This window comes from Prionailurus viverrinus, chromosome B4 (assembly GCF_022837055.1).
Source record: "Prionailurus viverrinus isolate Anna chromosome B4, UM_Priviv_1.0, whole genome shotgun sequence".
NCBI classification, from domain to species: Eukaryota; Metazoa; Chordata; class Mammalia; order Carnivora; family Felidae; genus Prionailurus; species Prionailurus viverrinus.
In genome coordinates, this window is record NC_062567.1 from 70509002 (window position 1) to 70527688 (window position 18687).

Genomic DNA, 18687 nt, shown 5'->3' on the forward strand with positions numbered 1-18687 from the left:
ATTTGGGCCTCATAACTCCTTCCAGACTATCCTACTCAGACAGAATACAACTAGAGGTCCAGAAGGTAGGTGAACAGGTCTTCTGAGTTGCAGGGTTAGTAAACCCATAGTTTATTCCCTAGGGGAGGTAGAGAATAACTCTTACCTCAACAATTATATATAAAACAGAGCAGACTAGAACGGTAATGGCAGACATTCATGGATAGTGGAAGAAGTCAGAACTATCAAAACCACTAGTGGATTAGACCTTTTGATTTAGAACAAAACCTGCTCGTGCACTCAATGGCCTTTTGGGTGTTCATACTTTTAACAACTGCTTGAGTTTGAAAAGTAATAATGACTTATACCCTTTACCTTTGGAGTTTTGATCAATTAAGACATAGAGACAAGAGGCTCATATGCATAAAAATATCAGCTTTATTGTTAATGAAGCTAAATTGGAATGCACAGCTTGGACTCCTGTGCCCCAAATTTCCACCTTGAGATCCGCATGTGCTCTGCAGAATTGGCTATCAACCAGGCAGCTCAGGGAGAGTCAAGAAGGGCCTCATACCCAGTTATATGAGGTTGTTTTTGCAGTAACCCTGTCCAAAAAAGGAATTTGGGTATCAGACTCTGGCCATGTTGCTGGTCTGATAAAACTTTCCTAAGATCATGGAGAGGAGGAGTCAGTGATGGACAAAGCAAAGGCCAGGCTGCAGAAGCTTTTCTCTTAATAGTTCCTGGAGAAATGGAAGTACTAATAGAAGTTTCTGTTTTATGGGGCGCCTGGGTGGCGCAGTCGGTTAGGCGTCCGACTTCAGCCAGGTCACGATCTCGCGGTCCGTGAGTTCGAGCCCTGCGTCGGGCTCTGGGCTGATGGCTCAGAGCCTGGAGCCTGTTTCCAATTCTGTGTCTCCCTCTCTCTCTGCCCCTCCCCCGTTCATGCTCTGTCTCTCTCTGTCCCAAAAATAAATAAAACGTTGAAAAAAAAAATTAAAAAAAAAGAAGTTTCTGTTTTATGATGGCTACAATATGAGTAGAGGAAGATTAAAGTCTTGATTACAACATAGCACAGAAATTAATATTCATAAAGAAGAACCTGAGTTTAAAAAAAATTATGTTCAACCTACTCTGATTACAAGGAATGGAGAAATATGTAATGTTTCAAATCAGATAGATTTCTATCAGAAGTACTTTAAGTTTGCGGAGGTAAATATAAGCTCTCATGAACATACAGTGTTCTAGAACACTGACAAATGTGTGCAAATCTGTCTCCAACAACCAAATGCCCCCATTTTAGTATTGCATCCCAAAAGAATGAAGGCAAGTTCAAAAATACTTTTAGTTCACATTTTTAATGTTTAAAAACTATGTTAACAGAACAATTATAGAACAGAACTTCTTATATTTCTTTATTTACACCACATCCTGGGGGGAAAATAAACTATTTGATTAACCATGAATAGCAAAATTTTGTGACTTGTGACATTCACTTCTATCACCCATCTGAAAGTCATTTACAAGTTTTTACATTAATAAAACTGTGGTGTGCTACATATATTGGACTTATATGAAGTCTAAAATACAACTGGACTCTGGAGAGTGGATTAAGTACCAATGATCAAGATTCAAATGTTTTGGGTAGAAATGGCTTCAGACAGTCTATGTTGGCGTCAACACTGAAAATGAAAGGCAGACATGCGAGATTTTCAAAAACTTGATAAAATGGTCCGTCCTTCCCCCCCCCCCCCCGCCCCTTCAAATTCGTGTTCATAGTTAATGTGCAGGTTTTTCCCCCTTTCAAAGATCCCAAAGTTTGGGAAATGCAGCAGTTCAATTTTGGAAAAAATTCTCCCCAACTTCTGTTTTTATAAACACTGTATAGTGGTATCAGTGTTAACAGTGAAAGAGCAGTATGAAGAAACAATTTGTCATTTTGAGTATATCTATATGACAATAACTTGGGTTTAAATATTCCTTATTTGTAGCTCAGAGGATTATCTCTTAAATAACTGAGCTTAATACCAGTATAAGAAATCAATACAGCTATTTCTCAGACATTTTGCTTTCTAAAACAATTAAGATTTTTAGATTCCAAGTTTACACTGAGAGAACAATGTTACCTGGGAGAGAATGTAAATTTGTCTAGTTCCCAAACAAAACCACTAATATCTAGGACAACATTTATTCTTGATATGTAGACTAGATTCTTGATATGCAGACTTCTATTTCAGTGTGGACCAACGACTGAAAAAATATACAGCCTCCTGTTTATTTACAACATATTTACATACAAACGAAGTACTTCCTACAATAAACCTCAGCTGCATAGATTCTTCCTTTTAAAAACACAAATTCAAACTTGTAGACAGCCAGGCCCAGTTCAAAGCCCTTCCTCTGAGAAAACCCTAAAGAAGGAGAGTGTCTGAGCCTTGTGAATTTTACAATTTCCAAGAACTTTCCCTTTTAGATTTAGTGATATTTTTCAGTTGTTAGCCACCCCATTCCCAATTTGTACCCGAAAGCCCTATGTCATCATAAATAATCCACTGTGTGTATTTTAGAGGAAGTGTGTTCTTCGCTAAAGGATTCTCAGATCTGCCATCCCTAAGGAAAACCATGTATTAGCATTGCTAAATGATATAGTCTGTACCTTCTTTGTTTTGAGAGCAGCTACAAGTTTACACAACCAGAATGGAGGAATTCTATTCTTAAAGCTTCCGCCCTTTCTAAGCCTCAAGCCATTTACATTGATAAACTGAGGGAAACTAATGGCTTTTGCTCTAAGGCATAAAATCAAATCTGATCTTATCATCAACTTCCTCCCCACTCCAATAAATGTGCCCTTCAGCATTCCGATCTATTGAAATGGAGCTGGGCTCTACATCCTTTTCTGAGCAGCTTGGAGATGCTTATGATGAAGTGCAGAACTTTCTAGAGAATTCAATTTAAAAGAGGGACAGAATGGGTCATTACACAACGCACACCAACACTGTGGAGAGCTTACTCATGACACGAATTCAGTATCCAAAATGCATGTACAGAGTGTGTTTTCTTTTCATTCTCCACACACACACACACACACACACCTCACCTCCTTCGCAGCTTCAAAAAATGTAATCTTAGTGTGCCTCAGCCCAGATACCCCCGAGCGCAGGCAGCCTTCCTTTATGATTGTACACCTGCACCAGCGTTTCCTAGGTAACATACTCTGAGGTAGGACTAATGGGGAGAACAAGTGAAAGACAAAGTGACCTGGAGTGGTTCTCAAACTTGATGTGCATCAAGATTGCCCAAAGGGCTCATTCAAACCCAGACTGCTGAAGGCTTCCACCTTGACAACTTCTGATTTCATTAGTTCTGGGGTGGGGCCCAAGAACCTGCATTCTGACAAGGCCTCAGGTGATGCTGTCGCTGCTGATCTGGGGGCCATACTTTGAGAACCACTGGCTTAGAGGCCTGAGTCCAACTCCAGAAAGAAGTCCGTTGCAGGGCAACTGTCTCACGTGTCCCCTGAGACACTGAGGAATCTTACCACAGCTCCTTGTCCACCCCCAGCCCCATGACCATCACCCATGTGCACCTTTCTCAACACGGTCTGGAAGTATAAAGAAGGAAGGTCAGCAGAGAGCTTTTTTACACCGATCTGATTACTAGGCAGTTAAACAATGGTTTGTTAGCACTAAACCCATTAAAAGTGCTGTGTGCTTCAACGACTGGCATATAGGAGAAGCTAGGCAGCAACATCCTGTTCTGTAATGGGCAGGGAAGGAGACAAACGATAGGAGCAACAGGTCCTACGAACAGAAGAGTCAGGCCAAGCCTGAGAACTCCAGGCAAAAGAAAGGATAGCAGGGGAGGCACGTCCCTGGTGGTTTCCAGCCCACAAGAGGTCCCCTCATCCTCCTTCATCCTCCTTCTACCACCAGGCTCTCTGGTGGCCCTGGATTTATTCTCCCCCTCCTGTGCTGGACACCCTGCTTCAGGCCACTGTGGTCACCACTAACTGGTGGTGGCTCTACCCCCACCACCCAGCAGCTGGTGTGTGGCTGGCGTGGGCAGTCCAGACTTCATTCACAGGAATGACATATTCTTGGCAACTCTGAACAAATACTCCTTAGAAACAATATTATTTTTGGTGGTTAGGCTTTTTAGCAATCATGTTACATTATCCTATTCTGCTAAACCATGGGTCTGATCATCTTTCCTAGCTGCTCTGGGAGCCTAAACACCATGTATAACATAGTTCCCGGAGGAAAATACATTCTGGCTTGCAAACAACCAACTAACAGGGCTTTGTAACATGATCTGCTTATAAATTGGGGACAGCCCGTGTTTCACAAGACTAGATTTCTTTCCTGTACACAGTTTACTACTCCACTCCCAGTAAGTAACGTTAAGTAAATTAGGGATTTACAGTATATTGTGTTATAAGAACTAGAGAACAGTTCTAAATCCAAAGTATGAAACTGGCACTGTTCACTAGTGTTAAGGTTCTATCTACCAAAGGAAAACGTGCTGCTCCCAATGGCTAAGGTATAATATTCTTTAGTCTACTAATTTAGCAGAAAAAACTTCTATAGCACTTGACTGTTGTTTAAATTCTACCTAACATCTGTGATACATGTATTTTTGGCTACCAGTTCACTATTCTGAACAAGAATTATTGCAGTACATTGACAGCTAATCCCACACAAATGATGTAATTAATCAGCGGTATATAACAAATGAACAGTGGGGTCTATTATATTCAGTCGATAATGAACTTAGATCACACACAAAGAAAATTTTAAAAACCCATGGTATCACAGACATCAACAACGTGCCTCCTCTAAATAAATATTTTAAATAATAATAAAAATTCCTTGTGCTGACACATAAAATCCAGAGATCCAAAAATACCACTACACATCCCAAGAGTTCATGATAATTTTCTAAACTGACTTTGTGAGTGTAAAAGAAATTGTTATAAATTAATGAGGAAAATACAAAGTAGCCTAATATTGCTTTGTAAACTAAACTATGTATTTTTTTATGGAGGGTCAGTCCACTACCTGGCTATTTCACTACTCGGTGCTCTAGACAAGCCTCCAAGGGCCAAAGGACTTGCTTTGCTTTTCATCCAATATGGAAGATACTGCTGAAAGGGACAGAGGTGGCTGTGGATTTTACTAGGTTAGGTATTCATGTATAGGTAGGCATTCATATCTAATTACCTGGACTCTGTCTGACCTAATGTGGATGTAATTCAGGAGCATTACATTAAAAGCTATAATGATCCTACCAGGAAATGCAGGAAACAACCTTTCCTTCTCCCAAAGAGGATCACAACAAGGTACTTTGATGATGCCTTTTCTATGGGACATTAGTCTGTAAAGGGGGAGCGGACAGTTCCTTGTTACTCCCAGTGAATGGTGAGCAGAGGCCTTTGGGGATTTGAGTGAAGGAGGAACAGAACTCAGAGCTAAGTGCTTGGAAATCCTGCTAAGAGTCTGCAGTTAGATTCTGATCTCTGGATAAGAAATCCGTGCTCGGTGAACTTAGGTGTTTGAGAAATTCAACCAGAATATAAATGAAATACAAATCCTGTTTCAAGAGACCAGCTCACAGAACACAAACATTTCTTACTGTGTGATATAGACTGTCCAATCACAGGTGATTGTCCAGCTTAGGGAACATGTGGTTCTAGGTTTCCTTACTTTCCCCCAACTTTCCAAGCTGTGTGACTTGTCCCCAACTCTCTTCTTTTTCAGTCTCTGTGGATTTTCCCTCTACCCTGTTTAGGGGACAGTGGGGCTGGGGTAAGAGTGTGAGGCAACTATGTCCTCTGTGTGGGTCACGTCAGACAGGCAGTAATGGCCCACTCCTTGGTTAGGGACAAGAAGAAGAAACAGCACAGGCACCAGAGTCCCCATCTGAGGGAAGGAAGGTACACTGATTTTGTCACAAGTTCTTCTCAAAGGCTATTTCTGAGGGTGCTATGTTTCTTTTCTTTTTTTCGTTTTTTTTTTTTTTCCAAGACTCTGGGTGGATTGTTAATGGAGAAGAAATAGGAATGAGGCTTATATTTAAGGTACAAAAATCTTGTATTTGTAATAACCTAAATTTATAGATATAAAACAAGTCTTTTAAAGACCCCCCTAAAGTACCCAATATAAAACAGGAATTACTTCTCTTAGATCGTCCTTGGCTAGATACACATTATTCCCTGTGCAAAAAGCTGGTGGACATGAGTAAAAGCTGCTGGGTTCATAATTTAAGAAAATGCTTTTTCTCCTTTCAACAATACAGGTGTAGGGTTGAAGGCCATTTGTATCAGAGGAATATTTTCTTAAGCATTTTGGATACTCTTGCTTCTCAATTTATTGCAAAGGTGTCAAGGGTCTCCCTCAGTGGAAGGTGACTCAGCTTAGAGTAACTTTGACACAATTTGCCAAGAGGGAAACAAAACTTCACTTGCTAGGTAACCCAAATGTGTGGTTTAATATGTTTACCAAGGTAAGAAGTCATTCTCACCCCCTTCCCAGCTGAGAACACTCATTGGAGAATGTCTCTGCATAAAGCAGGATGTAGTACCAATGAGGCCACTGGACTGCTAGAGCCCCCCGGCTGCCGGGTGATCAGAGCCACCTCAAATATTGGGCAGGTTCTGATCCAGCAATGGCACACACCCTGTCACTCTCTTACAAGTATCCCTGTGTGCTATGTTAACCAAAGTAGGCAAAATACTTATGAAACCATTTTTTTTTTCTGTAAAGCAAAATAACTATATACAATTCAAGATTCTTTTCTAAAAAGGTACAGATGATGTGAGTGGAACATCGGCAGGAAAATTATTACAGAATCTGGATGTGTAATAAATAAACATGATTGATGATCATGTTTTCAAAGTTTTAAGGGACCAGGAAGTCACAAAAAAATAGAGTTAGAAGAGTGAAAAATAACTGTGAAGAGCACGGAGATACACAATTGCATGAAACTTAAAAAAAAAAAAAAATATCCACAATCCTTAAATTGATCTGAAATCTTAGAGGGACTGGAACCATTATAGAAACTGGTTTCTGTTTTGCTACCAAAATGTTATTCCATTTTAAGTATGTTGTGAATTTCTGTTTGCTTCTGTAAACTTGCAAAAGAAGTGATGAAGATTGCTGATGTGGGGTGACATGGCCGAGCAGCGGTCTGGAAATGTCTCCTGTCCTCAGCTGGTCTCAGTGGCCTTCGTCACTATTTGATGAGCAGGCCCAGTCATAGATGACCAATGGGATGCTGACCAGGGAAAACAACACCCCCAGGCCCAAGAAGAGGGCAGCCTGGAGCAACACAAAGGCAAGGGTTATTTTCAGTGAAGCCAACCACATACACCTGGGAAAAAAATAGAAATGCCTTCCCTCTCTTTTTGTGTCCCCTTGTATTTGGGGTTTGTTACAGCCATTGCTGACCTGTGAGAATCATTCCAAGGCTGTATGGATCTGATTCTCCAAGGATGGGGAAACGAGGACTAAGCTATGCAGGGCCATCCTCTCCATTCTAGTTCTTTGACTTCATGGTCACCTCAGAATGAATCCATTCTGTAACGCACTGGGTATCCTTACAGTTTCTTTCACACTCAGACTACAACTAAAAGGGAAAAATGGTCTTTAAAACCATACAGGTCATTTCGTTGCTTTTTACCAACCAACCTAGGTTATCGCTGGCAGGCAAACATTTCTGTTTGAAAAAGTGGGGAGAAAAGATATATAAGAGCAAAGTAGATTTGATCAAGTGAAATAGGAAATGAGTAGCCACAACTAAGTTATTTTAAGGGTTGAGGAAGGCCAGAGTGGGGATAGGTTACTAAATCCAGAATCTGAAGAACATGAGGTTAGAAATTGCTTGGCCTTAAAAGTGTCCAATGAGAGCTTTGCAGGGAGAAGGATAAAGCAACAGAAGAGCCAAGGGGCTGGACTGGAGCCTGGAGGACAGAGCTAAGGGAAGGAGAAAAGGTGAATGGTGGAGTTGTACAGACTTCACCGTCAGAGAGCTGGTCTGACTCCCAGTGGGGCCCCACATGGACAGGATCCCTTGTCTAATGCTGTCTGGTAGATCCTATGACCAGCTTTAACATGGGAGCAGGGTTGGGGAGGCCCAGCGAATTCATGGGCAACAGGCCTCTACCATTTTCTGATTTAATCTGAGTATATTTTACTGCTGTGCCAAAGTGACTGCTCCTTCTCTGTCCTTGTGAAACCCCTACTGGGAAGGTTTAGAAGGGTTTGGGACATACGGCTTCAGGGATAATCCTGTTGGGGAGGTAGGTGCTGTATCAGCATCAATGCTGCCTCTCCTAAATGTACAAGGATGATCCCTCCTGCCTACATCTCTGCTGACTCTGTAATACGTGCAGTTGGAGCGCTTACACTATTTGGGAGGGCAGCTGAGAAGCCTTCTCCGAGGCCAAACAAAATGGTGCTCCAGAAGGTACTCATGTAGCAGCCACTTCACCCCTGCTTCCCTCACTTTCTCCAAGTGCACCACCTCCAAGATGCCTTTGAACTTCACCAGACCTGGAAACAAGAATCCCAATATAGAAAGGTAGTTTCTGAATCCAGGTCTGTTGTTCCAAAGCATTTTTGTCAAATCATAAAAAGGCTCTTTAAGCTAACTCAGCCACCTTAATTAAGGTGTCCCATGTTCCCTGGGTTGTCGGAAGGAGTTGCATGACTAGGAATTCTACAGAAAACAGTGGGCTACATGAAATCTTTGAGTCTCTTTCCCTTTCCTGTCTTGATAAAGACAAAGCATTGCCTTACAGAGAAATAGGATGACAGCTGGCCCTAACCCTAGCTCAGAGCAAAAGCTAAGGCACAGTAAGAGTAACACATTTTGAGAGAATAGAGAAGATTCTGATGTGATATTTTAAATCTCCCAAAGGGGAAAACTATAGGACTGGTGTCCCCTTTTCAGGTCACTAACAGTAGGATTAGGTGGTGGAGATGGACTATTAATTTGGTAAATTTAAATGAAAAACTAATCAGAAAACTTAGAGTGGCCGGCATGAGACATACCCAAATTCTTTGAGTCCCTTTATCTCCATCCTGACTTGTGATTTTTAAATAAAGAGATGAAGGAAGAATGAAAATAAGCATATTGGCAGATGTAACTCCTGTAAAATAAGAAAAAAAAAAAAAGTTTGAAGTTGTTACGGTGAAACTGTAGCATTCTAAGCAGCTGTTGTAGAATGAGGAGCATAAAATAAAGCCATACCCATACCTACGACTCCAAAAATATCCTTCATGGAGGGTATGAAGATCACCAACAAGTTGATAATAACCAAGAGTATGAAGGTAACCAAGACATGACGACATAAATTAAACTTTGTTTTCTTAGCCAGTTCAAATAAAGATGAACGAACCTACAGGATCAAAAAACAAAGACTCTGTGAGGGCCTCTGGCCCGGCAACCCTCACATTCTCAGCAGAAACGAACATACTGGTGCATGGGAATCTGTGAAGTGTTTTCTAAGACCTTGTGCAGTATTACAACCAGGGGGTCTTGATTTCAGGCAGGTATTTTTATTTATAAATAGGTAGTTTTCTTTTGTGGGGAATAATTTCTGTGTGTGTGTGTGTGTGTGTTTTAAGTTTATTTATTTATTTTGAGATAGAGAGAGTAGGGGGAGGGGCAGAGAGAGAGGGAGAGGGTGTGAGCCTCATGAGGGGCTCAAACTCATGAACCATGAAGTCATGACCTTAGCTGAAATCAAGAGTCAGAAGCTTAACTGACTGAGCTACCCAGGGGCCCTGATAAATATATTTTTTTAATGTTTATTCATTTTTGAGAGACGGAGTGCAAGAGGGGGAGGGTCAGAGAGAGAGGAAGACACAGAATCTGACAGGCTCCAGGCTCTGAGCTGTCAGCACAGAGCCCAACACAGGGCTCAAACTCCCGAACCATGATGAGATCATGCATGACCTGAGCCGAAGTTGGACACTTAACCGACTGAGCCACCCAGGCACCCCTGGGTGTTTTTATCTATGACTAAGTATTCTCTTCTGGTCCTTTTATGTTCTCTCATCATGGACAATCAAGATTCAAACATTCTATCTACATTTCTCTGTAAAGGAGGAACAGATTAATTAGAATTAAGATTCATTCCATCAAAGGCTACCCTATCTCACTGATCCTACTTTCTTTCTGAAGAGCCTCAACCAAGTCTCGGGGTCCTTTCCTGATACAGTTTCAGTGACACAGGATAGTTACCTGCAGCAGGCTTTCTCTGGAACAGCCTCCTTAACACAGAAGGAAAGGCAAGACCTCAACTTTTCTCATATTGCACCGAGGCCTTTTACTCACCGTGAAGAATAACACCGGCACTGTGAGGATGACAGCAACAATTACAGCCAGCCGCACTGTCAGGATGAGAATGTCATCTTTACTCTGGTACTTGTGAAGGAGGTCTGATTGCACATTTTCTGAACCGAGGAAAAGAGAGTATTAGAAAGAAAGCACATGGCCAAATGACAGTTTTTCTGAACATCAAAGAATTTATAAACTAGAGGGCAAGGAAAGCAATGTTCTGGGTGTTGAAATAACTATTAAAACAATTTATAAAGTTGAAAAGAAAAATCCCCGGTGTGAGACATGCTCCACCTGTCCATATGTAACTTCAAAAGGAATTTATAGTAATCACTAGAAAGAAGCTACACAGTGTAGGGATGCTTAAGTTATACTAAATTCGACCTAGGTGTGAATTGGGATTAAAAATAACATACAGCTGAAGAACAAAACCCTTCTGGAGCACCTGAGTGGCTCAGTCAGTTTAGCGTCCGACTTTGGCTCAGCTCATGATCTTCGGGTTTGTGGGTTTGCGCCCCATGTTGGGCGCTCTGCTCTCAGTGCAGGGCCCACGCCGGATCCTCTGTCTCCCTCTCTCTCTGTCCCTGCTTCACTCACACGCACTCCCTCTCTCTCAAAAATTAATATTTAAAAAAATGTTTTAAAATGCTTTAAAAACCCTTCTAATAATCTAGATTTTCCCTCCCTTGTTGCCACTCATCAAACAATGCCAAATTGCTGCAGTCTTGCTGAGGGGACTATGGGCTACATAGAGCGTTTTTCAAACCCTCCTCTTTTCGCACAACTTCCAGTGGCCAAGCAACAGAGGTTCTAATGGAACTTCACCACAATCAGGAAGTAATTCTCTTTCATGTATGGTTTTCTTATTTAAAAAAAGTATTTCGCTTCTGTACCACTTTGAACTTTTTCTTAACTCTGAGCTTCTGAATGTTATTTCAAAGACAACCAAAGCTAGAATGAACCAATCTCAAGAGTCTGGGGGTGGGATTCCAATTCTATGCTGGGCCATAGACTGGCCTCAGTTTTGGAAAAAGGAGCCTAGGTTGTAATAAAAATCTCATTGGTTTTAATTTTCTTGATTTAAAACTCATAACCATCTAAAAATAGCTGAGCCTTTCGCTTTAACCTAAGAGTATGAAAGGGTTTGTATTCTACTTTATGTGAAAAAAGAAATGGATTTGCAAAGAAAACTCAAAGCTTGAACAAGATAACAGTGAGACTGTTCAACTAACATGAAGCTCTCCCTCCCTCCCTTTACCACCCCCTCTCCCAGGCCTGCAACTCTGCAGGAAACTTAGAAACACCATTTTTATGCAAAAATTTAATGTGGCATTTATGGATTCATCAGACAATGCTGTCTGCCACTGCTTGTGAAAATGGTAACAATACAACTATATAATCAGGGTAGCCTTTCTCTCCAGGCTGAATTAATCATCTCTAAACATGTTTAAATTTTGAGGCGTTTGTGTTTATGAAAAAAAAAAATGCCCCAGAGAAATATTATTTAATAGAGAACAATGTGAAATACATGTATTCAAATTTAAATCAGGTCCCAAATTATAATAATAATGAAACATGTTAAATACAGCTGGAGGATAATTTGAATAGGAGAGGATGAAGACTTAGTAAAAGAAGGTAAACTATTCATACAAGGTCAATAAATTACAAATGAAATACAGTATATCTCTTTTTCAGGTTTCATTCCTTTTAACCTTCTCTGCCATTCCTTCAAATCTTTGCAGGGCTCCAAATTGCAGTGAACAGTCAGGCGTTTTATTTTTAATTAACACAAGTGTCAGGAGGGTAGCGCCCTGCTCTTTCTCACTTGCAAAATCTGTCTCTGTCTCTTTTCTATTAATGGAATCTGACCCAATTCACAATAGCAATTAAGAAAGCCTCCTCTGGTATAGTTTTAAACTTTCCTCGGTAAAAGTGGAATACTTATAAAATGCAATTTCTTTTAAAGACAGTAGTAGGAGAAAAAAAATACAGTATCTTGTTTCAGTAATTATTCTACTGTGCAGTCTGCACAGATATATAAAGGAGTCATCACCATTTGTATAAGGAAAGACCAGCAAAATCAATGGGTAGATTTGTGGCTTTTTTGGGCTATCACGTTAAAAGTTATTTGGATACTAATTTTCGCTGATTTATTTACAAACACCTCTATTTATGTGCTAACAGAAGCCACTTACCATAGAATGTCAAGTAGCCAAAAATGGCAGTCAGGAAGTACATAACAAACATGGCGAAAAAGGAGATGTTGGAAACCATCTGCATCTTTTTCTGTGATCGACTATAAACAAAGATAAAGGAATTTTAAAAATTAACAACCATGTTACTGAATTTAAGCGCCAATGTTAATACTGAAGAATAATAACAGCCTTCTATCAGGCTAGGACAGATCTGACCAGCTGAAATTACCTCCCTTTCCCGAACCCTCCCCTGCCCCCTGCAATTTTGCCAGCTTAGAATAACTTCTTTTATACCAAATGGGTATTGTGACAGAGAGATTCATGGAACTAACAATCCCTTGAGTGTTCTTCCCCATTCTTTTGAAAGAATATCAGGTTCTCATCTGAAGGGCAGAGAATATTTTTTAGTATTTGTTTTTGATATTATCTCCATACTCAGCATGTACGAGGAAAAGGGCAGAATAAATTCAGATGCTGTTCTCCCAGCCCCAGAGATCAGGGGCAAAGCTGGAACTTGACCTCAGGTGTTCTGTTGCTAAAGCTGCAGTTTAGGTTCCTTTTTTCCCACTGAATAGCCCAGGGATGCACCAGAAAGTCTCCGTTTCCAGAGCGATTAGTACACAAGTGGTCATGGATACGATGATGAAGGGCTCCTAACTCTTAGGTCAAGTTTACCCTGAGAGTTTGGACAAACCTGTAAGTTGCTTTAATGGCCCAAATAATTAATCTACAAGACTTGTGCTCAATAAGAGACCACGACAGTCCTAACTTTTGTTTGTGTCGTAACAGGAAATACGGCAAACAAGAAAAATTGAGAATTACACACATCAGAAAATTACAAATGAAAAGCTGGACTATTAAATTTAAAAGATGTTAAAGACATATGTAAATACCCTAAGTATAGGATCATAAAGTATGATCGATGTACATTATGACTGATGTACACATAGGTAGCTGTAGGTATTTCAAAATTTACCCATATATCAATTAAATATGAAAGAGTCCTGAGTGAATCAATGCTAAATGACATCTATTTTATTTTTGTTTCAAAATGGAAATAGACAGCTATATTGTATACATTTGCTGAGCTTAAGACTATGCCATGATGACTATTTTTGTATGGAAAGTCTGCTGACAGTGGGCTAAAAAGAGAACCCAGGATGGAATTTATAAGCAGGACTTTAATTTTCTCAAGAACAGCAATCAAAAACGTATCTATAGAATCATCTTAAGAGTTTAAAATGAATAATAATATACTTTTGTCCAGTTTGTGGCCTTAACATTAATTTCTTTCTGCCTGATTGAGCAGCCTTTTCCATCTAAACCAAGAGGCAAATCAGACACAGCGCATTTTGCAACCTGATTATTATTATACACTTATAAAATAAGCATAAGTTACGTAAAGCAACACAAATACTTGAACTCGCCTAAGTAACACAGTATCTGAAAAATCAATTTAACAAAAAAGTCCACACACTTGGCCGCTTTATATATTTATGGTCAAAATATGCTGCAGCTTTCTGATGTTTCTTGCTCTTTTTTTTTTTTTTTTAAATATACTACTTGCTCAAGAATGTGAGAAAGTAAATGCTGAAGCTGGGTGATGAGTCTGTGGGGTTCATTATACAAGTCTATTTATTTCAATATAGGATTTTCCCATTAATGAGGGAGATTATGGGGAGAAAAATTATTAAGGGGAGAAAAAAAATCTCTTACTCTTTAAGTTCACTGTAAATCGGCAGGACTGATGGGTGACAGACAAAAGCAAACGCAATGGTTGGCAAAGCATACACGGTCTATTGGGAAGAGAGAAATAAACATTAAGAAAAAGCATTCTTACCATAAACATTATTCAGCTCCAGTATTTTTTATTATTATTAATACGTTTAGTTATTTTTGAGAGACAGACAGAGAGTGGGTTGGAGAGGGGCAGAGAGAGAGGGAGACACAGAATCTGAAGCAGGATCCAGGCTCTGAGCTGTCAGCACAGAACCCGACCCGGGGCTCGAACCCATGAATCGTGAAATCATGACCTGAGCCCAAGTCGGATGTCTAACAGACTGAGCCACCCAGATGCCCCTTTCTGAGCTGTCTTTTTGTCTGATAGCTCTTCAGAATCCCCGGATTATTTGGTTATTAGGAGGGCTTTGATCTCTAAAATAGAAGCAGCTTTTCTAAGAGGTCTTATCTAGCTGGAGACATTAGGCACTTGGCACAGAGGGGTTCAAGGTTCACCTCACCTATAGCATATTTCACCTACTTCAGGCATAGCATCGTGCTGGCTGGTCACACAGCATGTTTCTTACGTTATTTCACTGAGTCTCTACAACCATACTGATTAGTAGACAGACCACTGCTTTTCTCCTTACTCCCTCCAACAGGTTAGGTGACATGCCCAGGACTTCCGCCTCTATTTCACTGCTCTTTGCTTTATAGGGCGTGTCAATCAGACATAAAAGATGGCTCTAAAAAGAAAACTACTTCCACATTCACTACTTTGGCTGTATCATTAGAGTTGAGAGAGAGAGATCTATTTAGTTTTCTTAGATAAGACTTTTTAAAACTCAAACTCAGTGAGACTTCTTATGCAAAAAGAAGGAAGAAAAGTAACAATATATCATGCTCCAATTCTGCCCGAGCACTAAACCAGGCACATTCTAAAAAATCCCGTAAGATACAGAACAGAATCCTGTTTTTCACAGGGTTTGGTAACTTGCCTAAGGATTTAGACCCGAGCCTGACTGGTTCTATAGTCCACTGTTCCCCACACTATTAACAATATCTCAACAGTATGCAAGTTTCTTAAGCGCCAGTTTGTGGTGGTATCTGTACTTCTGCCACCAGCAGATAAGGCGCAGTGGGCTAAAGATGTTATTTATCATTTTTAAAGATCTACAAGCAAGAGAGGAGCTGAGACAATTATCCAGAGAGAGATTTTCGCAGAGAAAGCTTAAAGTTGCCCTATGTGTAAACTGGACAAGATGGAGCATGAAATATAATATTTGTCTATTTCCCAAAGGTGTCTCGATTGTGGGAATTTGGAAGTACTGGTATGCTGTTCTATCGAGAATGAATATTCTCATCAAGGCAATTTAACTACAAATATGAAAAATATAATTCCCTCAATAAAATGCTCTTTATTATATTTAAAAGATAGGGAAACTTACCTTTGAATTGAAGGTAACATATTTTGGTGTACACATGTCAGGATTGGTTAAATTAGCACTTGTTGTTGAATTTAGCTCTGGAACAATGCAGGGAATTTGAAATTTCTTGTAGATAACCTGGTATTAAGAAATATGGGAAAAACAATATAGACTTTATCAAATAAAGCCAAACAATGAAAAATTGCTGTGTGGCCTTGTACTATGGCAAAACCAAGCCAACCATTTTCGTCAGCACTTACCACTATTAGGAAAAAAACCATACAGCTCAAAGAAAAGCCACTGGTATAGCCAAGATACCCTAAAAGAAAAGTTGAAAAAATTTATCGTTATTATTTCACACATCACCTTGTTTCCTCCAATGCATCATTTCAAGCATAGTTCCAATAATATACAAATATGCTTATGTAAATATAAGACTTATTACTTGAGAGTGCTACTTGATTTGGCAATATAATGGTGACTTTAAATAAAAACATCATATTAATGTTCTGATTCCAGTTTTCGCTGATAACACCAGACAACGCAGATTCCCAGATCTAGGGAAAAAGAGACTCCCAAATGTGGCCATTGCTCTCTTTTGCTATACTCTGATGGATTCCTATTGCCAAATCCATTTACTCTTTGACTCTGATCTACTCAATAGTTCTTTACTATGCACCTATTGTGCACGTACTGAATATCAGCTATAATGCTTCTCTTCTCTGATGAGGGGGATGCACAGAGGAGATGAAGTGATTTCTAGGAATAAACTGAGCATCTGGGGATCTTCACACTGGCTGCCTTGGAATCCCCCAACCCCTATAACCTCCACATGGGCAGAGTTAAGTTGTTTCTGGGAGGATGCGCTATTCTTATCCCTGGAGAAGAAGAGGCCTTCCCTCCTTAAACTGCAAAGAGCTATGTGTATATACATAGACAAGCCAAAACACAGACCTCAAAACCAGAAAATTAAGTCACTTTTTAAGAAATATACCTATTTATAGGGGCACCTGGGTGGTCAAGTGGTTAAGCGTCCAACTCTCAATTTTGGCTCTGGTCATGATCTCACAGTTCATGAGATCGAGCCCTGCAGTGGGCTCCGCGCTATCAGCAGATTGGGATTCTTTCTCCTCTCTTTCTGCCCCTCTCTGGCTTGCGTTCTCAATCTCTCTCTCTCTCTCTCTCACAACAAATAAAAACATTAAAAAAGAGAGAGAAATATCTATTTATAGATTTTACAGAACAGCTACAGAGGCTTGATATTTTTCATACAAAACACTATGGTTAGCAATCATTTGGGGAAGAACGTTAATCTAAAAATGTCTGCCTTGAGGGGTGCCTGGGTGGCTCAGTCGGTTGCATGTCGACTTTGGCTCAGGTTACGATTTCACAGTTCGTGGGTTTGAGCCCCGCGTCGGGCTCTGTGCTGACAGTTCGGAGCCTGGAGCCTGCTTCAGATTCTGTGTCTCCCTCTCTATCTGCCCCTGCCCTGCTCACACTCTGTCTTTCTCAAAAATAAATATAAACATTAAAAAGAAAATGTTTTTAAAGGTAAATGTCTGCCTTGAGTTAGCCCAGAATTAAAGGAAATGCATTTTGGATTGGATAGCAGTTTGGCCACATTACTCAATGTGTAAAATTCCCATAACATCAGGCACGTTTGTCTCTGAATACACACAAAAAAATGTCAGAACCAAATGGATGGGACTTAGTGATTATCTATTGAGTTTGACTTCACTTCTCCCTTCCTCCTCAGTAAAGCAAATAATTGAAAATGGTTAGACTGATAATTTAAGAGTGATTCATAATACTTTTGGGGATAAATATAAGCAACTTTCTGTCTTGATAACAGATTTTTTTTTCTTAAAAATTTTTTTTTAACGTTTATTTATTTTTGAGACAGAGAGAGAGACAGAGCATGAACAGGGGAGGGGCAGAGAGAGAGGGAGACACAGAATCGGAAGCAGGCTCCAGGCTCTGAGCCGTCAGCCCAGAGCCCGACGCGGGGCTCGAACTCACGGACCGCGAGATCGTGACCTGAGCTGAAGTTGGACGCTTAACCGACTGAGCCACCCAGGCGCCCCTTGATAACAGATTTTAAAATCTACGTATCTAAATTATCAGGATATATAAGATCTTGTGTAAGGAGAATTCCATTTTTGGAACTTTTCTCAGAGGAGCCTGTAGGTTATGCTATTGGACATAGCACTGTGTGTGTTCCTGACCCCAGAACCTCCCTTTTCCCTCCACAGCCTGGTAGAGGGATTGCTGAGGAGGTCACATATTGACCAGTGTTTTTATCTCATATTAAAGTAAAGCCTGATTAATACTTGTAATTTATCACTCACTTAATCTTGACCCTACAAGGGAAAGTAGAGGGCAAAGTTGTTCATTTGTATTAGGTTTCTGATTCATCTGGGTTGGGCACTGTAGAGACTATGATAAAAGCAAGATCTTTCCTTACCTAAGTTCTTCAAGAGACACAGAGGGAGGATTATGCCAAAGGTAACTACCACCACCAAAACACGGCCATCCACATACCAGGCTCTGAAAAAGGCGTTTAAGTGGTTGGGTCATATTTTCTTAGAAAGTATTATTTTTTCTCAAATGTAACATTTCACAATTTTACTAATTTTTTGCTATCATTATTTTCTATTATTGCTATTATTATTTTGCTATTTTTTGCTGTTATTAATTTTTACCATGAATTTCTATCATTATTCAGGCTTACCCAAACACTATAACCCAACCAACCACTCCTGTTTACTACAGTCTCTCCCAAGTGATGGAAGAAAGGGATTATTTCCCGTCCCCCCATCCGCTAACTGTGGCATTCCTTTGAATTATTTACCTGGTTTCAAAGCTGAATGCATACACTGCATTCAGTCAGATTACAACATGTCTGATCAATTATTTAAGGAGAAGTTCCTTTTTGTTGTGTTTGGCTAATACCATTGAAAAACAAGTCACCACAGGTAGGCATTGCTTTCTCCCTAATCTCTTGTACTTGACCTTGAGCCCTGGTG

At 40.1% G+C, this 18687-nt stretch overlaps 1 protein-coding gene across 2 annotated transcripts in view; it reads right to left on the reverse strand.

Moving 5' to 3' along the window:
• Positions 1 to 1318: 1318 nt before the first annotated feature.
• Positions 1319 to 18687, reverse strand: part of SLC38A1 (solute carrier family 38 member 1) — a 68868-nt gene continuing 51499 nt past the window's right edge. For both annotated transcript variants that reach the window (XM_047868014.1, XM_047868013.1), the window contains exons 9-17: positions 18126 to 18208; positions 15922 to 15980; positions 15683 to 15799; positions 14232 to 14311; positions 12516 to 12616; positions 10318 to 10436; positions 9235 to 9376; positions 9030 to 9127; positions 1319 to 7295 (exon numbers count right to left, since the gene is read on the reverse strand). In XM_047868014.1, the coding sequence (XP_047723970.1) occupies positions 7194 to 7295; positions 9030 to 9127; positions 9235 to 9376; positions 10318 to 10436; positions 12516 to 12616; positions 14232 to 14311; positions 15683 to 15799; positions 15922 to 15980; positions 18126 to 18208 (901 nt within the window). In that variant the 3' untranslated portion in view covers positions 1319 to 7193. The remainder of the gene's footprint in view (positions 7296 to 9029; positions 9128 to 9234; positions 9377 to 10317; positions 10437 to 12515; positions 12617 to 14231; positions 14312 to 15682; positions 15800 to 15921; positions 15981 to 18125; positions 18209 to 18687) is intronic.